Consider the following 22385-nt stretch of genomic DNA (forward strand, 5'->3'; position numbering starts at 1 on the left):
AATGGAAAACTGTCATCTGAGAAGTAACTAAAGTTGTCAGACAAATGAACACTGTGAGAAAAAAATCTGTTGAAAAACGGATAATGTCCTGGCAGAAAATGACCAGTACCTTTTCCGTTTAAGTTTACTGACATTTCTGTTAATCTAAAAACAGAAAATTCTGTTGATTTAATGCATGTCCTCTGTACCTTTAAACGGACATTTCTGTTAATCCAAAAATCAGAATACAGAAAAACACCTGTGAAAAATTAATACAGAAAATTCCTTCATATTAACACTGAATTTTAGCCCGTATTTCTACGGACTTTTCTAACAGTGTAGGTGGGTAAAAAGTACAACATTTATCTCTGAGATGTAGAGTAGTACAAGTATAAAGCTGCATAACATGCAAATACTCAAGTAAAGTACAAGTACCTTAACTTTGGCAGAGATTGGTTTGAGGTAATTTAGAAGTAGTGTCTTCATTACATAGTTTATCCACCAGAGAGTACTGACGACAACACAAACTTTATTCACAGCTTCTTTCCTGCACACACGTAGCTCAGTCCAAACAGATTTAAACACTGTCAAATGTCCTCCTCACACACACACACACACACACACACACACACACACACACACACACACACACACACACACACACACACACACACACACACACACACACACACACACACACACAGTTGTGTTTCTTTTCATCTCTTTAGAGGACATAATATTGACTTACATTCATTTACTTACCTAACTAACCCTAACCATAACAGCTACGTGCCTAGTCCACACACACACGCACGCACACACCCACGCACACGCACACGCACATCCTTGATGGGTGTCACTTATGAAGCCACTTCCTGATCACACAGACCTCGGCTGCTCAGTCTGAGTTCATCTGCTGGCTTCGTCCTCCACCGCTCACATCTTAATCACATCACACATGAAAATAACATGTTCTCTGTCTTTAGTTCTTTAGAGGAATAATAACAGGTGCAGAAAAGGGATGGATGTTTTTGGATGTTTAAAATGAGCTGGTCTTTTGAGTATATTGCCATTTTCACCATTACAGTAAGATGGACATTTGGTCTCCTAAACTGCACCTTGCTACGTGGACTGTGATGAGCTTCCTCTGTGTGTTTTCTCATGGTGAGTTGCCTACACCATGAGACAACACTTCATAACAAAAGCCTTATATTTAATTTAGCTATTTATATTTCATTTATATTAAATAAGTTTTAGTGTTTAAATGTCATGTGTTCTGGCTCCATCCGTCTTTTTACAGTCAGAGTCTTTCATATGAGTTTATTTCTTTTTGCGCGCAGTATCTCAAACTATATTTGCTCTCCATGTACAAAACTAAATATCATCGACTTTCTCCAACCTAAAAGCATCAAAGACCATCCAAACATATAGACAGTCCTCTCAGAAATCTGACTGGATACAATCAAGCAGTCTTTGGTGTTTTTTGCCCCAACGTCTCCTCCCAGGCAGCGCGGCAATGGTTATGTTTAGGGTTAAGGTTAGGGTTAGCTGCCTGGAAGGCGCCGTTGGAGGCAACAAACACCATTGAGCCAACCAAGCTTTGGGACAGGAGACTCATCAACATGGGAACTTGTTGATGAACTCAGAGCTTCTCCTGTTTTGGCTGTTAGACACCGAGGTGTTTAAACATCCAAAAGACATGCACAACTTGGGAAACACGAGTGTGTTTAATTGTTTTTTTTAAGACAGTTTTCATACAGTAACTTTGTATATAGGACAGGTTATGCACCCAATTTAAATACAGATGACATGGGCAATAATACAATGTATTACAACATTTTCATTCTTGTTATTCATTTAAACATTTTCATACAGATCCAGTTTAACAATGACACAACTGTAAGGGTTCATTTTTATGCAGCTAGTGTTTATTTCTCTTAAACACTTGTTGCACAGTAGAAAATCTACACTTCAATTTGAGATTGTCAAATGTCATTGTTAACAAATAAATCCACATTCACATTAATCTTGATTACAGATCATTTGCAGTACTTAAAATGGTGCATCCTAAATTTTACATATTTTGTTAACTGTATGTTTAACATGTGAAAGTGTTTACTTTGGAAAAAGAGCACAATTCAACTTGGAATAAGCGCGTGTATGCTTCACTGTATAGACCACCTCACATGGACGCTTCGAAGTTGGCTTCTCTATCTTTACAACTTTAAAGACCTCATAGGGAGGAATCAGCACTTCTGCTTCGTTCGGAAATGTAGAATAGGGGGAGATATCTGCTCCCATGCACGTGAGAATCTTAAAGCATGATTTGTCTCCAAACGCTTCAGTGGCGTAACGACCCAGTGAGGTTGAGGTGAAACGGCCAAAGCGAATCTCTTTGTTTTGAACATCTTGGCTAAAGTACATGTTGACTCTACGGTAGACAGTGAGACATTTTTTTCCTTGTTTGGCTTGAATGGCAGTAGTCAGGAGAAAGTGAAGTGCGTGATACCCAAATTTGGTGTCGTACTCAGGTCCCTGGGTTTGAACTGCTTTGTTGAATTCACGATACACATTGCTTTTGTAAGTGTAAGTACGAATAGCTACAATCTGGTTTTTTTTCAGTACTTCGGTAAACCATTTCCAAAATGGTATGTGTACATTGTTCTTTGAGATGTCCCAGATCTCTCTGAAGTTTAGGATGTCGGTCTTCTCCTTCTGCAGGTATTCTTTATTTACCTTCTTCTTCATTTTTTCTTTGCACCCATTGTACATGTCGTCAACAGAGTTTTCAGCCATGTCCAGTGGAAGCACATGGGTTCCCCCAGCTACAGCACCGGCCTCCTTCAAAGAAATAATAGACATTTTGAGAACATTAATCTTGTTTTCTGGTCATCTTACATATGTTAGTGCACAGCAGTAACAATGAAGCAACCCTACCATTGCAATTCCTGGAGAGACTCCATAAGTGAGAACCACTGCTGCCAAAACGACCATCATTGCCATCTTCCACCAAAGCAGAAACCTGCAGACACAGCTGTTAGATAAAATAATCTCTGGCAACTTGTTGAGTCGAGCAGAAAGACCGTCAATGGAACAACATGGTCTGGGTACAGTACACTTAAGAAGCAATTAAGGAAGTTAAAAAGTGGGTGTGAGATACAGTAAAACAGGTCATTAGTGTCTTTTAATAAGGAAGAGGTGGTTGTCGAAGATAGAAATAACCAAAAATGGTAAAGTAATGGCTTCACAACTCTGTGGTGAAAGAGAGCCAAAAAGACTCCTCCTGTTGAGAACAGCTGCCATGAACTGGAACAAAACATAATATTAATAATGTTTTACTTTGTGAAGATGAAAGTAGGCTAGTATCTCTCAAAAAGCAGCTTCCAAAACAGTTTCCAGTGAAGTGCAGGTAAACATTGAACAAGTATTCAGATCTTTTACAGCAGTAAAAGCAGGGACGTCGTTAGGCCTATTTTAGGGGTGCTGAAGCTACCCTAAAATGTTCCTAAGCCCCCCTAAATAATAATAAGAACAACAATAATAATAATAAACAGTGAACTCTGTATCTAACTAGGGTGAATCAATCTTCCTTCACCATTCATCTGTGTGTGTCGGTGTGTAGTGTGTATGTTTTAATTATATTTTACAACTGTCAGCTGGTCGAAATTAGAGGCTCAACGAGCGCCCACTTGCACGGTAACGGTATGTGGACGGGTGAGGTAGAGAGTTAGCTATAAAGAGAGCCAAGCGGCATTAAAACACACACACATACACACACCGATACACACGCAGATGAATGAAGGAAGATTGATTACAAGTAGTGAATGATACAGAGTGAAATTGTAAGTTGTTTTTAATAACCTGAGTTGTAATTTCATAGGAAATTTAGATTCTAACACACTTGCATTTTGTCCCCAAAAGAAAGGCGAGTCCCCACAATGTGACTGTAAACTAATTCATGTCCCCACAACAGGAATAATACACATTTGATGTTCTGTTGGGTGTCACTTATGGAGCAACTTCCTCACAACACAGACCTCAGCTGCTCAGCCCGAGTTCATCTGCCTGTTCATCCACCGCTCACATCTTTAACACATCACACATGAAAATAACACCTCTTCTTAATTATCTGTGGTTTCCTTTATTTTTTCAGATCTGTGAGCTGGTTCATGACAGTGACCATGAGGTCTTATCTTCACAGTTCTGCAAGCTTAGCGTACGCATTCAAATCACATTTAAATTCAAAGCTAATTTGCAGCGCTCCATGTAAGAGAGACAACAAGTCTCCTCCTGTTGAGAAAAGCTTGAACTGAAAACATACAATGATATGCAACCTTACTAATGTCTCTTTAAAGCTGTTTTAAATGCACAAACAGTTTCCAGTAAAGTGCAGTTAAATAATAAATATGTTTTAGTGTTTAAATGTCATGTGTTCTGGCTCCATCCGTCTTTTTACAGTCAGAGTCTTTCATATGAGTTCATTTCTTTTTGCGCGCAGTATCTCAAACTATATTTGCTCTCCATGTACAAAACTAAATATCATTGATTTGTAAAGAGGACTTTCTCCAACCTAAAAGCATCAAAGACCATTCAAACATATAGACAGTCCTCTCAGAAATCTGACTGGACACAACCAAGCTTTGGGACAGGAGACTCATCAACATGGGAACTTGTTGATGAACTCAGAGCTTCTCCTGTTTTGGCTGTTAGACACCGAGGTGTTTAAAGCGCCCATATTATGCTAATTTTCAGGTTCATAACTGTATTTTAAAGTTGTACCAGAATAGGTTTACATGGTTTAATTTTCAAAAAACACCATATTGTTGTTGTACTGCACAGCTCTCTCTCACTGCTGTAGATCCTCTTTTCACCTGGTCTCTGCTTTAGCTACAGAGTGAGACCTCTTTTCATCTTCTTCTTCTGTACTATCTTTGATTGCACTCGCACATGCTCAGTAGTTCAGATGTAGATCATGTCAGCTAGCTAACTCTAGAGACAGTAAAAGAGAGCCTGTTTCTCCAACTTTGGTCAGTTACAAGGCAGGATTATCTGGGAGACTTCTAAATGAGGGCGCACATGTAAGTAGTTCTTTTGTAGATTATAGTGAACTTGTGTGTGTTGTAGCAGTGCTTTGCTATTGAGAACGACGTAGCATGCTACCGTTAGCATTAGCGTTAGCATGCTAATACTAACGGTTAGCATGCTAACGAGCTAACGGTTGTGGTTAGCCAGCTCATTTCGGACTGTGACGTCACAGTCCGAGGCCGATTTTGAACAGCTCACTAGGAGACTGAAGGCAGGACACATTCAGAAACTGTATCTCACTCAAAACAGCATGGATGGATTTTTTTCAAAGTTTGTATGTGTGTGGAAGCACCAGAGACACAAAAGAACACCCCAAATCCCAGAAAAAGTGATTTTTTCATAATATGGGCACTTTAAACATTCAATAAACATGCACAACTTGGGAAACGTGTTTATTGTTTGAGACAGTTTTCATACAGTATCTTTGTATATAGGACAGGTTATGCATTCAATTTAAATACAGATGACATGGGCAATAATACAATGTATTACAACATTTAAATTCTTGTTATTCATTTAAACATTTTGATACAGATCCAGTTTAACAATGACACAATTGTAAGGGTTCATTTTTATGCAGCTAGTGTTTATTTCTCTTAAACACTTGTTGCACACTAGAAAATCTACACCTCAATTTGAGATTGTCGAGAAATGTCATTAACAAATAAATCCACATTCACATTAATCTTGATTACAGATCATTTGCAGTACTTAAAATGGTACATCCTAAATTTTACATGTTTTGTTAACTGTATGTAAAACATGTGAAAGTGTTTACTTTGTAAAAAGAGCACAATTCAACTTGGAAACATAGCCTGTACTCTTCACTTTATAGACCACCTCACATGGAAGGTTTGGCTGCATAGTTGACCTCTTCTTTATCTCTACGACTTTAAAGACCTCATAGGGAGGAATCAGCACTTCTGCTTCATACTTCACTTTAGAATAGGGGGAGATATCTGCTCCCATGCACGTGAAAATCTCAAAGCATGACTTGTTTCCAAATTTCTTTGCATTGAGGTAACGACCCTGTGAGGTTGAGGTGAAAGAGCCAAAGCGAATTGATTTGTTTTCAACATTCTCGCTAAAGTACTTGTCAACTTTACGGTAGCCAGTGAGACATTGTTCTTTCTTTTTGGCTCTTATATCTTGAATGGCAGTAGTCAGGAGAAAGTGGAGTGCGTGATACCCGAATGTGGTATTGTACTCAGGTCCCTGGGTTCGAACTGCAGCGTTGAAATCTCCATACACACCTTCATCAGTGTAAGTACGGATAGCTACAATCTGTTTTTTTGTCAGTACTTCGGTAAACCTTTTCCAAATTGACCAGTGTACTTCTTTCTCTGAGCGGTCCCAGACCTCTGTGAAGTTTGGGTTGTTGTTCTTCTCATTCTTAAGGTCTTCTGTTACCCTCTTCTTCATTTTATTTTTGCACCCAAAGTACATGTCGTCAACAGAGTTTTCAGCCATGTCCAGTTGAAGCACACTGTTTTTCCCAGCTACAGCACCAAATTTACCGGCCTCCTTCAAAGAAATAAAAGACATTTTGAGAACATTAATCTTGTTTTCTGGTCATCTTACAGATGTTAGTGCACAGCAGTAACAATGAAGCAACCCTACCATTGCAATTCCTGGAGAGACTCCATAAGTGAGAAGCACTGCTGCCAAAATGACCATCATTGCCATCTTCCACCAAAGCAGAAACCTGGAGACACAGCTGTTAGATAAAATAATCTCTGGCAACTTGTTGAGTCGGCGAGAAAGACCCGTCAATGGTCTGGGTACAGTACACTTATATAGGAAGCAATTAAGGAAGTTAAAAAGTGGGTGTGAGATACAGTAAAACTGGTCATTAGTGTGGAGGTGAGAGGTGGTTGTTGAAGATAGACATGACCAAAAATGGTAAAGTAATGGCTTCACAACTCTGTGGTGAAAGAGAGCAAAAAAGACTACTCCTGTTGAGAACAGCTGCCTTGAACTGGAACAAAACATAATATTAATAATGTTTTGTTTTGTGAAGTTGAAAGTAGGCTAGTATCTCTCAAAAAGCAGCTTCCAAAACAGTTTCCAGTGAAGTGCAGGTAAACATTGAACAAGTATTCAGATCTTTCACAACAGTAAAAGCAGGGACGTCGTTAGGCCTATTTTAGGGGTGCTGAAGCTGCCCTTTTTTTTTTTTTTACAGTGCACTCTGTATCTAACTAGGGTGAATCAATATTCCTTCACCATTCATCTGTGTGTGTCGGTGTGTAGTGTGTATGTTTTAATTATATTTTACAACTGTCTGCTGGTCGAAATTAGAGGCTCAACAGCGCCCACTTGCACGGTAACGGTAAGTGGACGAGCGAGGTAGAGAGTTAGCTATAAAGAGAGCCAAGCGGCATTAAAACAAAGCAGAAAATCAAAGATTCTGCAACTGTATCAAGCATCTCATTATCACTAACAGTATCCCCATTCATATTTAGATGCAGCAAATGATATATATCCAGCTACAAAATAGCCGAAAAGTCGGAAGTACAAAGAGTAGTTGTGCCATCAAGATGATGCACCGCGAACTGGCAGCTTTCAGAGCGTTGCAGACCGGAGCGTTGCAAGTAACTGGAGGATTGTCTCGTCGCTAATCTTTGTTCTGAACTTGCTACTGCATGCTCATGCTCACGCACACACATACACACACATACACACACACACACACACACACACACACACACACACACACACACACACACACACACACACACACACACACACACAGAGTTGTGTTTCTTTTCATCTCTTTCGAGGACATAACATTGACTTACATTCATTCCCTGGAACCTTACTTAACTAACCCTAACCATAACTGCTACTTGCCTAGTCCTAACACACACACACACACACACACACACACACACACACACATTTGATGAGTTGATGGGTGTCACTTATGAAGCAACTTCCTGATCACACAGACCTCGGCTGCTCAGTCTGAGTGTATCTGCTGGCTTCCTCCTCCACCGCTCATATCTTAATCACATCACACATGAAAATAACACGTTCTCTGTCTTTAGTTCTTTAGAGGGAAAATAGCAGGTGGAGAAAAGGGATGGACGCTTTTGGATGTTTAATAGGGTGACCATATTTTGATTTCCAAAAAAGAGGACACTCGGCCTGGCCTCGAGACAAATCCAGACAGTGGTGATTCTCAGAGGTTAATGAACATGCTTTATTATGCCTCAATTGTGCAAAAATAACTTCTGTAATAAAATAAAATTTGTAACAACATGTAACAAAATAATAGCTCTCTTTTAAAATAAATAAATAATATGAAATAATGTTCTAAATATGACCTCTTCTGTGTTAGAAAATCCAGCTTCAACAAAATATCTCTTAATACCTTTTCAATGTAATAACATAAATAATAAAGACACTGAAACATATGTGCCAGCTTTGCACACGGTGCACTCCGCCTCCCACTTGTCCGGTCCCGACCGGGACGGTACGTGGGACATTTTTTTTGCAGTTCAACTGTGAAGCTGCACTAGTCTTGTTTTATGGTTGTAAGTGGCCTGATGTTTATGTGCTAGTGTGTGCGTCGAGACGGCGTGTGTGTGTGTGTGTGTGTGTGTGTGTGTGTGTGTGTGGGGAGTGGGTGATATAGAACGGGGGAGAAGTGAGAGTGACAGCGAGCGAGTCCTACCGACTCTAGAGTCATAGTGGGAGAAACAAAGTGTCTCCCCTGTGTTTTCTGACCACGGTGGGAAATCTTTAGCAGGAAACGCTTCGGCATTTTGTGTGTAATGCTGCTCCGCTGTCTGCCCTGGTCCCTGTGTGTGTGCGCGTCACAGAGCCGCTCACAAGGCAGCCTCTCGGGAATTACATCACACAACAAAGTAGCCTACCGTAGTATTGTGTTGAGCAAAGTGCCAGTCAATTTAAGTACACGCTTAATGGTCCCATGAAAAACAGTGAAAACCGGACATTTTAATGAATTTATAAACCCCCCCCCCGGACGCCCCGGACAGTAGGTAAAAAGTGGACATGTCCGGGCAAAAGAGGACGTTTGGTCACCCTATGTTTAAAATGAGCTGGTCTTTTGAGTATATTGTCATTTTCACCATTACAGTAAGATGGACATTTGGTCTCCTAAACTGCACCTTGCTACGTGGACTGTGATGAGCTTCCTCTGTGTGTTTTCTCATGGTGAGTTGCCCACGCCATGAGACAACACTTCATAACAAAAGCCTTATATTTAATGTAGCTACTTATTCAAATGTTAAATCTTCAGGGTGGTTTTCCGTTTCCCAGATATGTTTTGTGGTCGATCTGGATTCATTTAAAGGAAGGAACTTAGATTAAGCTTCCAAACATGCCGAGTTTACTGTAACTTCAAATATTTTGTTGTATGTCAGTGTTATTTGAGCGAGGTCCAGTGGTGAAGATAATTTACTTCAGTAAAAATAACAATGCCACACTCTAAACATATGTGTTGGTTCCCAAACTTCAGGACTTCTGTCACCTTAAAACAAAACAATATGTACAGTACATGTGACCCCTTGTCGGTTTAATGTGGTATGTGTCAACCAAGTGATTTTCTCTTCTAGGATTGGTACATTTAAAGTAAGTATTAGAGCATGGCTGGTTTAACTCAGTGGGTAGAGCAGGCGCTCAAATACTGAGAGGTTTATGCCTCAATGCAGAGGTCAGGGTTCAAATCCAACCTGTGACAATTTCCTGCATGTCTTCCCCCTCTCTCTCACCTAGCTGTCCTGTCAAAATTTAAAGTTGGAAAAGCCCAAAAAATTATCTTTAAAGTGAATATTAGAGGCTTGAAAAATTAAAACTATCCGGTATATATACACAATTCTTTTAGTTTTTTATTGAAATGTTAGAAGTTCAAGTCCAATGAATAGCTTGAAATGGTACAAAAGGTAAGTGGTGAACTGCCTGAGGTTAAAAAGTAAGGTTACCCAAAACTGAAAAATAATTTCAGTATTTTACAAAAAGGCCTTTTTCAGGGAACAAGAAATGGGTAAACAACGTAAAGCTGTTCTGCAACAATGGAGGTTGATCAAGCTTTTAAAGTTGGTGCTACCAATTCCCAGAGGTGTTCCAACTTGTCTGGATTACTTCTATGTTTGTATAAAAGTATTGTTGGAACATACTGTGGTACCATACCCTCGTGAGCATTATTTGAACAGTATTGTACTAGTAGTGTGTTGCCATAAAAATGGCGGGAAAAAGGCAATTAACAATGGAAGAGAGACAGACCATCATAACACTTAAGAATGTTGGTCTTTCCTACAGAGAAATTGCGAAGAAAGTCAAGGTGTCAGTGAGTACAGTATTCTTGACCATCAAAAGGCACTTAGAAACTGGGGGAACCTCTGACAGGAAGAGGTCTGGCAGACCCAAAGCCACAACAGAATCAGAAGACAAGTTTCTGAGAGTCAACAGCTTGCGTGATAGGTGGCTCACAGGACAACAGCTTCAACCTCAGCTTAATAGTGGTCGTAATAAGCAAGTCTCAGTTTCAACTGTAAAGAGAAGACTTGGAGCTGCAGGTTTGATAGGTAGACATTGAACTGCATGAATTTCAATAAAAACCTGGAAAAATTGTGGTGTTCTAAAACTTTTGACCGGTAGTGTATATATGTAATAAATAAAACCCATTTAAAAGTTTTATTCCTGACCACTAGGTTGAAAACCACTGAAATAATTCACGTTTAAGATGTAATTCAGAGGGATATTCCACTAAATTATTTAACTTGCAAATTGGTCCTATATATTAAAATAAAGACTCTTGGATGATGCACTTACATTTATGTGGTAAATTTTAGTGTTCATTAATCCAAAACAAACACAAGTTGAGTGATGGTTTTGTTGTACTGTCTTGTTTTCTGTGTGTTTGTGTGTCAGAGGTGACGGTGAGGGACTCTGACCTGAAGCTGTGTGAGGGGACGAGCGAGTGTGTGTGACTGACCTCAGAGACTGTGCCCCTCGACCTCCTGCATCTTTACAGAGTGACTGAACGCACACACACACACACACACACACAAACACACACACACACACACACACACACACACACACACACACACACACACACACACACACACACACACACACACACACACACACACAGGAATTTCCTGATCACACAGACCTCAGACTAAATGAGTGTCCTTTGAACTGTGTTCCTCAAGCATTATATTTAAAAATCCAAATTTGTAATGGTTTTAACACTGAAGGACCTCTTCTTCTTCACAGAATGGGAAAGCAAAGGAAAATGTCTTTGCAAATAGCGAGTTGATGTTATTATAAGTACTACAACGCTGGAAACTTTCCTAACCAACTGTCTATTTAAGTCAGCAGCATTACATAACTAATTAGCAGTCTCATTACTAGTCAAGTAAAAAAAAGCATTTACACTGAAGAAAAATATAAACAGTTTTGTTTAAAATAAAAAAATCTAGGACTGTTTCAATTCAGATGAAAGGCTTATTTTTCTTTAATCTTGTGAACAAATGTGTTCAAATCTGTGTTAGTGAGAACCTTTGCCAGGAAAATCCATCAGGTGTGGCATATCAAGATTGCTGATTAAACAGCATGATTATTACACAGGTGTGCTTGTCACAACAAAAGGCCACTCTAAAATATGCAGTTTTATCTCTCAACACAATGCCACAGATGGCCCAAGTTTTGAGGGGGTATGCCATCGGCGTGCTGACTCCAGGAATGTCCACTAGAGGTGTTGCCTGTGCATTGAATTTTCCTTTCACTGCCATAAGCTCTCTGTTGTTTTCCTGCAGAGACGCTGAACATGTCCTGTTGCTACCAGATATCACACAGATCCATGACGTGAGTGGAGTCAGGAGTCAAACAGCTTCACTGAGTCCGACGTCTCTCTCATCTTCAGCAGGTAAAAACTGACCAAAGGGAGACGGCTTACTAATGAAATTACAGTTTTTTTTCCATTGCTAAACGACAGTGGGCACAACTGGAGTCAAAACACTATGCACAGTCCTCACTGAGATAACACACACTGTCACTCAGAACACACAGAGTAAAAACACTAGCATCAAACACCAGTACAGAAATTACAAACTTTCTCATCTTTACAGTTTGAACAATTTGAGTGACTTGACACTACTCAATAGTTTATTTAAGGAAAATATATATGTAAGGTAAAAAAGAAGGAATGAAAATCAGCAGTTTTCTTCAATATAGTATTTTGTCTCTGGTAATTTATGGGAAAAAAACTAAAAGCTACATACGTAACAGTAACAAAGAATAGTGTGACTAATCCTGCCTCTCTCCAGCATCATGTGGCAAGGTTTCTTCATCACATTAGATGTCTGCATCATCTCTACATACAAATGAGTGTGGTGTTTCCATTGCTTTCACCTCCATTACTTTCTGAAAAACAGTAAGAATGCAGTTTTACTACTGTAAAGATAGTGTTTTTCACTTTTTTTATAGCTGTGTACATACCCTCAGACAGCTTACCTGGAAATGTTGGTATCTTTACTCTTTTACCCGTTTCTCTCAAACGGTACAGTGTATAATTGTTTCCTTCTTATTCTTACATTCCTTCTCACTAGTCTAAAACAAGACACCTGCTTAGGCTTTCAGCTGAAATTGCAAACAGCGGTGTTTGATAGGCACCAGACTGAAATCTATTCTGTTTTGAATGTGTGGTTAACACTGTTGACAGCAGTGTTTTAGCATTTGAACAAAGTGCTGTAAATCAACACTGTTGTGCACGTTGTGGTTAAAGTCATGGGATAAGTGTGTAGAGTTTTGAAAGCTGTGTTCAAGCAATGAAAAACGAACTAGAGTTTGGTCCACATGAACTGCTGAATCGAAAAAATTGTAATTTTAGAGGTTATACTCTTCAGTTATGCTCTTCAGCAATAGGCTCTGTAGCTTCTATAGCTTACTCCAGTATTAAGAGCTGGTAAAGTGCATTTAGTAAAGTGTTGGAATAAGGTGTAAAGATTAAGCAACAGATGTGTAACGTTAAAAAACAAATCCCTCAGGCCATAATCTTTGTTTCGCTTTATCTTTTTTTCTTCAGCGGAGATACAATCATATCCTGTCAGGGAATCTTCAACCCTGCAGCTGTCCTCAACATAACAGCTAGGATCAAAAACTACATGATGGGGAGGGAGGTCTGGTCCCAGCCTCATACCGTATTTCTTTATGATGCAGGTGAGTGGCCCAGATCTCTGATCACTCCACTACCCAGTACTGACTGTCATACCATCTAACTGTCTATATTTTACACTAAAAGATTTTGTAGATTTGAGAACTGACAGACTGCCTGCTAGAAAATTGCTAGAAATTATGATCAAGTCGTTAAATACTCCCTGTGTCCGTTTCTCATCTCCTCTCCTTGTTTCCTTGTCTCCTCTCATTAGTCAAACCCTTTCAGCCTGTATTAACTGTACTTGGCTCCACTGAGGACTCTATTGTTGTGTCTTGGAGAAGCAATGTTGGTGACGGCAGTTGTCGGCTTCGCTACAGAGACAACAACACTCACACATGGACCCAGGTTAGTATCATACAAACACTCTCGTTACTTATGAGAACACTGTTGGATAACATTTATTACCTGGGGGCTTGCCTTAACTACTGTGTAACCACAAGAAAATAGTTATTCGACACAATTTCACCCACAATTTCATATTTCTTGTGCCATTTGTTTGAGACATGCTCTACAAAAAAAACCTTTAACCCTAAAATAAAGTTAAACTCATCAGGATCAGCTTGAGTCCCCACAGTGTGAGTGTGTGATTACGGTTGAGTCCCCACAATGCTGTTAGTACAAGAACACACACACATATTGAAAAGTGCATGTCTTACGCTGGCTACACACTGGCTACGTGGCGTGAGCGTGGCGTTTCTGTTGCGTTTCTGTTGCGTGTCAGCTGCGTGTCAGCTGCGTGGATTTTTCTGTCGTTACACACCAGAAACGTGTCTGACGCGGCGCTGCTGCTGCTAGCCTTGTCTGGACACATGGATGTTTCCCACTGTTTTACTGCACTCAAGCAGTAGAATCCTTCATGTTAAACATAAATATATACTGATTTGATTACAGCAAAGACAACATTGGCAGTATTGACGGCAAAATAGGCTATAGAATATTTTGTTCTGTATTGATAGGTGCAATTTTTGAAAATCGATAATTATTTATTTTTTTTAAGTTACATTTATATCTGCATTTTTTTCAAAACCTAGAGACTTTCAAATATCAACATGTCATTTATTAATATGTATTCGTGTCAAAATGACATATAAACATCTTTTCCAATTCTATTTTGCCTGGAAACCCTTCCAACACACTTGCTAGGACATAGCTGATAACTCTGAATTTTGTTGACAGGTTTTTAAGTGACATTTGCTAAATGGATCAAAATGTCCTTGAGCGAATCCACTGAATACCACATGAAGTCAATTTCTCTCTTACACTCTTTGCTGTCTGTTTTTGTGTTTCTAGGCACCAGATTACGTCCCTGCACATCAATATCAGACACTGACCTACACGATCACAGACCTCCTGACGTTTACGGTCTACAGAGCTGCTGTTGCCTGCAGAGAGGACTCCGGCATCTGGACCGACTGGAGTTCTGACGTCAGCACGAGGACGCTGGACAGAGGTAACACTTTACATTCAAACTGGAATTAAATTATATGTTGGGGACTGAATTCACAGGAAAGAAATGTGGTGAGAAACTGAGACGAAGACTTCATGGATTCATATTTAAATACTTTCTCAGGATACATGACAATAGAATAGACTAAACCAATGACATTAAACAATTAAACCAGTATTTTTAAAGAGCTGTGGTTAACTAAGGCTTTTTCTTTGCTAGTGCCCTCCAGGCCTCCAGAGGTGTGTTACAGAGAGGAGACAACAGACTCTGGTGGATCTTTTCTCCTTCATCTCATGTGGAAGGTACTTGGAAATACTTTTTATTATCGTATAAAACTATTTTTAAAAATCCTGATTAGTACAACTCTCTCAAATCTTTGAAAGATGATTGAGCTGTTAGTGTTATTTTTGCACCAATAAGCAGCATCTCACATTTCAGAAACAAGCTAACATTACCGGTTCATGAAAAGAAAGATAACAAATTTAAGAACAAATTAAGAATGCATGACAAAAATTACTTCAATTTCTACTTGGGACCTAAATGTCTTTGTTGATGTTGACAAACACAAAACTCAAACTAACCAAAACTAATTTAATTTTGTGTCAAAAGACAGAAATTATATCAATATCAGGTTTCAGTGTTACCAAACAAATGTGGTATACAATGCATTTTGGAAACGTCTTGTCTGTCTGCAGGACCTTGACCTCCGTGATGCCGGAGGTCGTATCCTTGGATACCAGGTGAGCTACAAGCCAGTGAAGAAGCAGCAGCTCCAGGACAGAATAATTCAAAATGTCACAGACGTGACGGCGCTCCTGGTGGTGGAAGAGGGGAACTGCAGTGTCACAGTTACTGCCTTCAATACGGCCGGCTGTGGACCTGCTGCACATCTCCGCATTGACACACAAACACAGAACAGTGAGTGGCACAATGGTGTTAAGGAAAAACACTTAGGATCAGCACAACTCATTTCACATATGTGAAGAAGGTTCAGGAGATGACTTATACAGGAGCATTTAATGAACACTCAATTGAGGAGACAATAAAGCTTAACCACAACGCAGTGTGCAGTATGATCCAAACTCTCTGAAGTTCCTGTCTTCCTGAAGGTGTATTTAAACTCATGCTGGAGGCGTTACATTTAGCTTGAACGTTTAAGTAAACAAAGATATTATGTTAAAGCCTAGTTCAGCCTATCTCTCTCTCTGGGAAGTATGCAAAAGTTTGGCTGGCCCACTGACCTCCAAAAGGAGACTTTCCATTACCATGCAGCTGTCTACGTAGACTCCTTGAATCTGTAGAGAGACAAACATAATAATACATAACCAGGTTTGGTTAATAGAGACTTGCCGAATATCCTCGTCCCCTGACCTGTGACCTGAATGAAGCGCCCGATGTTGTCTATGCTTTCCTTTAGTCTCATCATAACACAACATGGTGTTTCTGAAAATTCAACCACAACTGGCTATTGCATGAAAATACTGAAATAGACAGAACTATGTTTTATCTATTAAATTGCCAATCATGACTATAAGAATTCAACTGCAAGCATTAAGCAATCAACTGACAATATCAGATGTAAAGCTTGCACTCTCCACTTATGTAATATCCTGTGTGTGTGTGTGTGTGTGTGTGTGTGTGTATTTTCTATCAGAGAAGGAAGCAACAGAGCGGTGTCATGATGTTCAGATAACACTGACTCCAACACAACTTTTCTCCATTCAAATGTTTATTTTAATTATGAAATGTTTGCTTGTTTCATGTGTTCTAACTTGTAGTGTAACTATTTAAAAGAATGAATCTTAGACTGTGTAGGGTGCGAGACAGTGTGAGATGTCACTTAACTCTCGGCTGTGTGGTAACGGCTTAAATCTTTAAAAAAGTGTTTTGCTTCATATTGAGAGGGTTGAGTTAATTTATGGATCTCTGTGAAGAACCTGTCCAGGATAAAACCCGCTCCTTGCTCAGTGTCAGCTGGGACAGATTCCCCTGTCGTCACCCTGCAAAATGATAAACAGATTAACATAAGGGATGGATGCAGTGTGGTTCGTTCATTTGCGTGTAGGCATTTACAAGATAAGTCACATTGTGTTAGTATGTTGGTGTTCATGCTGATCATGGTGATAAAAATGCATGATGATAATCTTGTTCTCGTTAATCACAATCCTGTGGTTGTATTCTGTAGCTCTCCCGTCAGTCAGAAGCTTATGGGTGTCCAGTTCTTTCCCGGCTATGAAGGGCCTACTGGTCCAATGGGAGAGCCCCACAGCCTCGCCCTCTGTCCCGCCTGTCAGTCATTTTGCTGTTCAGGGGCGCGCCGAGACTCGTCCATCCACCAGCCGCTGGACCACAGTGGACTACAACACCACCTCCACTGTCATACGAGGTACAACTCTGTTGGAATATCCAACTGTGCAGAGGAGATACTTGTCATTCTGTATGTTTCGGTTGTGCATGTTTTAATCAAAACATGCATCAGTTTGGGTGATGGTGTCACAAATTCAGCAGGAACGTGCACTGTTGACAATTGATTTTTCTTTGGCAGGTCAGTACATATCTCTATATATCTGGAGACTTATGGTTTTGTGCTTCGCAAACAGGTTAAAAGGAAAGTAGGAGTTTAAAAAGCTAAAACAGTCTGAAAGGCTGTTACTTAAAATAAAAAAATTTAATAAAAGCCTGTCCCCAATAGAGCCTGGTTTATTCTTTAGTTGAGGTGAATAGATATTAAGAACATATACGTTATATTATATTCCCAGCATGTACAGTGTGTACTTACAGTGTATGTGGTATGTTTACAGATGTTGACCCTGATGAGTCCTACCTGATCAGTGTGTTCCCCATCTACCCCCATCAGCAGTGTGGATCTCCTCAGTTGCTGCCTGCCAATCTGCAGCAAGGAGGTAAACATGCATCCAGCCTTTCAAACAAAGCACTAAATAATAACTTAATCCAGTTAAACCTGCGACTTCAACCCTCAGCTAAGACATTATCATCCCAGTTGGCATTATTACTTTTACATCAACACCTTACTGGATGGATAAGATGGAATAAGGCTTGCCTAAGATTAAACTAAAGATAGTTCCTATGGTAAAAGGGTCACAGCATGGATGGATTACAAAAAGGTCTACCGGGCACAGGCTGACTTACAAAATGTCACTGAAAAAAACACAAAACTATCACAAAGAGACGCTAAATGACGCGGACATAGACAAAACAACGTCAAAAGACACAAATTGACTACAAAGAGACACAAAATTACTACAGAGATAAAAACCACAAAGAGATGCTAAATGACTGAAAATGGGCAAAAAAATAGGGAGGCAACTCATTTTTTACATAATCGATAAATCTGTTGATTATTTTCTAAATTAATCGATTAGTTGTTTGGTCTATAAAATGTTAGAAAATTGTGAAAAATCTGTGTTTCCCAAAGCCCAAAATGATGTCCTCAAATGTCTTATTTTGTCCGGAACTCAAAGCTATTCAGTTTACAGAATACTGGAATCTGAGAATACTTTTATTTAACATTACTTAAACCGATTAAGATTATCAACATAGTTGGTGATCAATTTAATAGTTGACAACCAATCAACTAATCTCATCAGTTCTACAATCAAAGACATACACATAACGACTACAAATGAACCAAAATGACTACAAAGAGACACAAAACGGCAACAAACCACTACAAAGGTTCTCTTACCAGTCTGTGCCCAACGGCACATGTTTAGATCTTATTATTAACTAATTTTCTGACATTGGAATCAGAGATTCAATTTTGTTTATTGGGGATTTACTGTGTAACATTAATTCGGTCCATTGTTTTAACTGGAAATATTGGTCTGCCATAAGACAGAAAACCTTCACATAGACGTTTACAGGAAGATTTCATGTGTATTTTCTCAGCACTGATGGAGCCGGTCCAACTGAAGGTGGGGGTCGTGACCAAAACCACAGTGACAGTGGTGTGGGTGTGGCAAAGGAAGGCTGGACCAATCAGAGTGAACAGATACAGAGTCATGCTGACAAAAGAATCGGAGAGCAAAAGTAGGTTAACAGAGTTTTCTCACTGCTGTTAGAAAGTGAAATGTTTTGTTTTTACAATGTGTCGAAGTACAAAGAATGTCCACTCTTCTCCAGCACTGTCTTTGTGGCCGGACCAATGGCAGCTCACCTTCAACAACCTGAAACCCAACACTGAGTATTCTCTTCTCCTGTTGGCTGATGATGTTTCAAGAAACATCATCCCTGTGAGGACAGACTTTGGTGAATTGAACTGGTTTTAAAAGCACAATGTGATTTAATGATCCCAGTGTGGAAAGCATTTTAACTGTTGGATATTGAGATGTAATCACCTTTCGATAAATAGGAATGAGAAGGGGCGATGATTTGTTTTTTGGTGGCTCTTGGGTGGGTTTTTTCATCATGCTTACAAGTAATAATTAATTTGACATCTAAATGTGAATACTGGAACACTGGAATATTATATCTTACATTATGATTTAAAATAGAATAATCACAAATATTCTTTGTATCTTGTATAATCAGCCCAAATAACATAAAACATAAAATAACATATACAATCTAAATAAATGGATTCTACAAGGTCCCAGTGTTTCCCATCACTAATACTGTGTTATTGACAGTGTGACTGCAGGTAGAGGAATAAATGCATTTACACACAATAATCCTTTGATTCTGAGCGAACTAGGAATGTTTATTTTCAGATGAGATGCCAGCGGTGGCTACAGCGACTCCTCTGCTGCTGCTGGCTGTCACTGTGCTCATCATCTCCATCCTGTCCAGGACTGTGTGAGTCAACACACATTCATGGTCACATCTGAAGGCTCAAGCACCTACACTGTTCTGTTACTGTTGCTGCTGATTGGTTGAATACATTATTTTACCACATTCTGTGAACTAACTCAAAAGAAAGTTATGGAAGGTAGAAATATGTCAAGAATGCCGAAAGTATGTTGAAAAGCAAATCAGACACATACTGTACCTTATGTCATGTTTTGTTCCAAAAAGCCCATAAAATCTAATTAATGGGCCTTGACTTTCTTAGTGTTTCAGCTGAGTTAAATTAAAATTCATCAATAATACCATTACTCACAGAACAGTGTGAAAACCAATGCGCTCTTTTTGAAGAATAAGTCTTTATTGATACGGCTAATGCATAGCAAAGAGTCATACCAGCAATACCATTAGTCGTACTTCTTCCCGCCCATCTCCAGCCCCCGGGCCAGTACGACAGGCCAGTGGGCGCGAGATTAACGTTCTTTTTGGCCAAGCAAACTTTGTAGTTCTTTTCATATGCTATTGCAACAACTACTAACGTTAGACGTACTGTATAAGCAAAGTGTTAGTGTTACATCTCAGTTAGGTTAGGTACTTGGAGGAATTGTGAAATAATGACAGATTTACACATTTTTCTTTTGTGTACAGTAAATAAATAAGAAACAATTACAAATTTTAAAGTCAAGTTTATAAAGTAACTTTCTTTGTATTCATTTGATTCCCAATCAAGATACACTGGTAAGAATTGCTTTCCATTGTTAATATGTACTTAAAAACAGTTCTGAAATGCAAAATAATATAATTTTATTCATGTGATAAAACATGCGATTAATGGTGATTAACTATAGAAATTTGGCGATTAATCACAATTAAAAAAATGTATCATTTGACAGCCCTAGTTTTCTTTAAACTTGGGTGTTATTAATGTTTTGGCTCGTGTATTCCCAGGTCATCAAGTGCTCTGCTATACTCAGCTTTACAGACAAATCCAACTTGGTCACAGAAACAATCCTGTTTATTCTGTTGCTTAATCTCATATTCAGTTTTAAAGAAAAGAAATCTGCATCTTTTCACTCTGCAGTTTAATTCCTTTCAGGAATTTTCTGGACGTTAGTTTCAGTATCTTGAAACAAGACAGACAAGTGTGATTGAAGCAACCTCTCTAAACGAGTAGATTTTACAAATTGAAATAATCTCATCTGATTGGCAGTTTATGCAGCAATACATTTTGAGTCATCTTAAAATTATCCAGTCAATAGGAATTTCCATTTATTCATTTTAACATGGTTTAAGTCAGTCATTGTTAGTATTATTTATGTTATCATGATGGTTCCCCTCTGATTAATATTGATGGCAGATTATGGGATCCATCTCTGAAATCGGACAATATTTGACTCTTTATTTTCATTAATTTTAGGGGGGACTGTTTACAACTCTTCATTGATGCTTAATGATGTTCCATTCACATAGTAAACCCCTCAAAGATTACTGTTTTTAAGGCTTTAAACTTTTCTTAATATCCATTGACTCTTTCCTGATTAAAATCCAATCTATTATTCCCCACAACAGAAAACTGCAGTGATAAACCTCCTGGATATTGAGGACTTCCAGGTGACGGACGTACTCGGAGAGAAGAGTCTCATCACGGTCTGTCTGAACTCCCAGCCCTCCTCAGAAGAGGACCTACATGAAGACACCTCTCTGCTGTTGATCAGCCGCCTCATCATCAAACCGTCAGCCCTAGAACTGGACCCAGAGTATATTTCTGATGCTTCAGTGATCACAGAGCACCCACTGGTTTCTCTCCAGTCCTACCATGCTGACACAGTGAGCTGCCGACATCCTGACACAGTTTTCCCATCTGAGGAGAGCAGTGAGGCCGACGCTGCTATGCTGCATCAGACACGTGAAGCCAACAGCTGCTTTCCTCAGAAAGACGAAGAGAGTGACTTTTCTGAGAGGTACATCAGAAGGAGAAGGAAACTGCACTGAAATGTCATTTTCGTGAATTAATGCCAAACAGTCACTGTGCTTATCAGACAACCTTTGAAGCAGAGTATGTTTCTTCTTTTCTGGGTAAAACGGATGTGTAAACAGTGAGTGGACACTGGTCTTATCTGATCTGTGAGACTGATTATGGACAGCGTACTTCAGTGCAACATGCCAGGTTAAACACAGGTGGAAAAGTAAGAGTAAATGGTTACAGACATGCTGGTGATTCCCTGCTGTAATCTCTATTACACAGCAGACAACATACTGTATCCTTAACCACTGGAGTGGCAAAGCACATACGTTTTGGCTGGTGGGTGGCACCTGAATTAAAAGAGTGTATTCTCTTATTTGTGGCCATTTTAAGAACTCTCAGATGCAGGCTTAGCAGGCGTTCAGACTGAAACCAGACCTGCGTTAAAACAGTGCTTTTTATTTTATCTTTTGTCACAAGGTAAACAGTAGAATTATGCCATTCCCATACCAAAGTAACAGGAATATACGCTTCTGTGTATTTGGCCACAGCAGCATCTTGCTGAATGACACACAAACAGTTTATCTTTCTTTCTGGACGATTCTGCTGGGTTTAGGCTGGGGCTTTGGTGTTGGAACCCCAATGGCTTCATTTAAATGAATCAAGGGCTGCGGCTAAAACTCTGAACACAGCTTTAAAGGGGTGATAGGAATGCAAAACCGATTTTAACCCGCTGTCATAGTTGAATAACGACAGTTCAGTGGGTAAATAGGACATACATATGAGCTCAAAATCCCATTGACACCCCTTTACTATGAAAATCTCATAATTTGAAACTGCCGCGAAAACAGGCGAATCTCAACAAAGCTAGTTGCTTACGAAGCATCTCAAAATCGGGAACCTTTGTCACAGCCGTG

General features: G+C 39.4%; 3 protein-coding genes across 3 annotated transcripts; 1 reads left to right on the plus strand and 2 right to left on the minus strand.

Annotated features, from left to right (window-relative positions):
* Window positions 1-1801: 1801 nt before the first annotated feature.
* LOC120560893 (NAD(P)(+)--arginine ADP-ribosyltransferase 1-like) lies at window positions 1802-3050 on the minus strand. Its single transcript, XM_039803784.1, has 2 exons — window positions 2917-3050; window positions 1802-2820 (listed from the first exon to the last, which is right to left on the minus strand). Exons 1-2 carry the CDS (start codon window positions 2980-2982, stop codon window positions 2095-2097), a joined length of 792 nt encoding a protein of 263 aa, XP_039659718.1. The 5' UTR covers window positions 2983-3050; the 3' UTR covers window positions 1802-2094.
* Window positions 3051-5838: 2788 nt separating this feature from the next.
* LOC120560894 (NAD(P)(+)--arginine ADP-ribosyltransferase 1-like) lies at window positions 5839-6808 on the minus strand. The gene is made up of 2 exons (XM_039803785.1): window positions 6685-6808; window positions 5839-6588 (listed from the first exon to the last, which is right to left on the minus strand). Exons 1-2 carry the CDS (start codon window positions 6748-6750, stop codon window positions 5839-5841), a joined length of 816 nt encoding a protein of 271 aa, XP_039659719.1. The 5' UTR covers window positions 6751-6808.
* Window positions 6809-12422: 5614 nt separating this feature from the next.
* Window positions 12423-21721, plus strand: LOC120561082 (interleukin-6 receptor subunit beta-like). The gene is made up of 12 exons (XM_039804040.1): window positions 12423-12472; window positions 13124-13257; window positions 13467-13600; window positions 14546-14705; window positions 14922-15004; window positions 15398-15620; window positions 16888-17088; window positions 17504-17605; window positions 18612-18752; window positions 18846-18971; window positions 19433-19517; window positions 21075-21721. Exons 1-12 carry the CDS (start codon window positions 12423-12425, stop codon window positions 21085-21087), a joined length of 1452 nt encoding a protein of 483 aa, XP_039659974.1. The 3' UTR covers window positions 21088-21721.
* The last annotated feature ends 664 nt before the right edge of the window (window positions 21722-22385 follow it).

The sequence above is a fragment of the Perca fluviatilis genome, chromosome 6 (genome assembly GCF_010015445.1).
Source record: "Perca fluviatilis chromosome 6, GENO_Pfluv_1.0, whole genome shotgun sequence".
NCBI classification, from domain to species: domain Eukaryota; kingdom Metazoa; phylum Chordata; class Actinopteri; order Perciformes; family Percidae; genus Perca; species Perca fluviatilis.